Here is a 2,354-nt window from a genome sequence, read left to right as displayed (position 1 = left end):
GAGTCTTGCTCTGCCGCCCAGGCTGGAGTGCAGTGGCCGGCTCTCAGCTCACTGCAAGCTCCGCCTCCCGGGTTCACGCCATTCTCCTGTCTCAGCCTCCCGAGTAGCTGGGACTACAGGCGCCCGCCTCGTCGCCCGGCTAGTTTTTTGTATTTTTTAGTAGAGACGGGGTTTCACCGTATTAGCCAGGATGGTCTCGATCTCCTGACCTCATGATCCGCCCGTCTCGGCCTCCCAAAGTGCTGGGATTACAGGCTTGAGCCACCGCGCCCGGCCTCAGATTATCTGTTTTAACTAGTTGAGTTTTGGTAGCTTGTGGTTTTCAAGGAATTTGTCCATTTCTTCTAAGGTGTTGAATTTATGAGTATAAAGTTGTTTATACCATACTCTTATTGTCCTTTTAATGGCTACAGGGATTGTAGTGCTAGTCCCTGTTTCATTTTTTATTTGCATCTTCTGTCTTTTTATCTTTGTGAGTCTTGCTAGAGGTTTATCAATTTTGTTGGTTTTTTTTAAAGAGCCAACTTTTTGTTTCATTGATTTTTCTCTATTTTCCTATTTTCAATTTCATTGACTTGTGCTTTTTATTATTTTCTTCCTTTTGCTTGCTTTGGGTTTATTTTGCTCTTCTTTTTCTAGTTTCTTGAGGTAGGAGCATAGATTATTGATTTCAGATTCCCCCCTCCCTTTTTTTTTTTTAAATTTAAGCTTTTCATGCTATAAATTTCCCTCAGCACTGCTTTGGCTGCATCTCATAAATTTTAATACGTTGAATTTTGTTGTCATTTAGACCTGTGAATTTTAAAAGTTTCCTTTGACAGACACTTGGTCTGACCAATAGATTGTTTAGAAGTATGTTGTTTAATTTCTAAATGTTTGAGGATTTTTCTTATTGATTTCTGGTTTGATTCCATTATCTTCAGATAACATATTGTATATGATTTCAGTTCTTTAAAATGTGTTGAGGTTGGTTTTATGATCCAGAATGTTGAGTTTCTTGGTGAGTGTTTCATGAGTGCTTGAAAAAAAAATCATATTCTGCTGTTGTTGGGTGGAATGAGATGGGTAGTGCAAATAAGTAGGCTGTGTAGATTTGTATAATCTGCAAATACATGTTGAGAATAACTTTTTTACTTTTTTTTTTTTTGTTTTGCAGAATTGCTCCTGCATTGCTAAGACAGGCATCATATGGCACCATTAAAATTGGGATTTACCAAAGCTTGAAGCGCTTATTTGTAGAACGTTTAGAAGGTCAGTATACTCACCCTCTTTTGAGGTGATACTCAAAGGGATTGTTGAAATCATGCTTAGTGAGAAGTGTTGGTCATGAGGTGCCTGAGAATAGAGGAGAGTCACTGCAAAGACAAAGTGAGCTTGTTCTAACTTGGAATAAATCTTTGCAGAGGTGATATATGAATTAGAGAGACCTATTCTTCAAATTTTGTCCCTTTTCCTATCGACAAACAAGGCACGTGATCATCCCAAAAGAAACATGGAACTATCTTGTCCAGAAAATTAATGCTATCTTCATCAATAAGAGGACTTCAACTGTAAGGCATTTTCTAGCTGGCAATTTTGATAAGCTTTTATTAGATGGAATAATTTTAGGCTACCTTCTAAATTCTGATGTACCTATGGCTACCTTACGCATATTCAGCATTATCATATGTCTGTTTGCTGCTGTAGCATTTTCCATCATGATACTACGCTAAATGGTTATTTTACCACAGGCCTGGGGCTGTTGGATGTTTGGGGACAGCTGGAAAGCCTTTTGGTTAGTAATGTCCTTTGAATCACTTTATTGTCCTAAAATCAACTTTTCTGAAGCCTTTTTTGGGGATCGTGAAGGGTTCTCTTCCACCTCTTTCTGAAATATTTTTCTTTCATAGATTCTTCACTTGGGTTTATTTAGTTTCTATTTGTGGGGTCTTCATGGTGTGAAGGAGCGGAAAAGATTGAATTTCACTATAGAACAATGTGCTCTGTGGTTTCTTTGTTCTTTTTTCTTGCTGAGGAGATTTAGTTCTAAATGATTGTTTTTTCACATTTGACTACAGAAATACTTTGTAAATTGACAGAGGCTAGGAGAGATCTCAGGCCTATCAAAATTAATATTCAGATAAGTTTTTTGTATTAGAGAGAAGACTTTCTCTTTTAACATTCAGTTCCCGAATCTTTAGAGTTGACGATTACCCAGAAAAATACTTAAAAAGCATGTTCTTTAGATGTTTGAAAAGATCAAAGGGGAAATACCACCTTCTGAATTCGTGTGTGGGATATTGATAGTTATGAAGAAGAAAAGGATGTGTTCCAGCCAGTGTCCTTTAGAAATAATGATTTTTTTTTTTTTTTGG

At 37.2% G+C, this 2,354-nt stretch overlaps 1 protein-coding gene across 1 annotated transcript in view; it reads left to right on the top strand.

Annotated features, from left to right (window-relative positions):
* Positions 1-2,354, top strand: part of LOC108518869 (brain mitochondrial carrier protein 1) — a 47,680-nt gene that overhangs the window by 21,077 nt on the left and 24,249 nt on the right. Inside the window, exons 5-6 of the mRNA XM_017857559.1 lie at positions 1,157-1,276; positions 1,687-1,774. Of these exons, the coding sequence (XP_017713048.1) occupies positions 1,157-1,276; positions 1,687-1,774 (208 nt within the window). The remainder of the gene's footprint in view (positions 1-1,156; positions 1,277-1,686; positions 1,775-2,354) is intronic.

The sequence above is a fragment of the Rhinopithecus bieti genome, unplaced genomic scaffold, assembly GCF_001698545.2.
Source record: "Rhinopithecus bieti isolate Rb0 unplaced genomic scaffold, ASM169854v2 scaffold_47298, whole genome shotgun sequence".
Lineage (NCBI taxonomy): Eukaryota > Metazoa > Chordata > Mammalia > Primates > Cercopithecidae > Rhinopithecus > Rhinopithecus bieti.
This window is presented reverse-complemented; position numbering and strand designations above follow the sequence as displayed.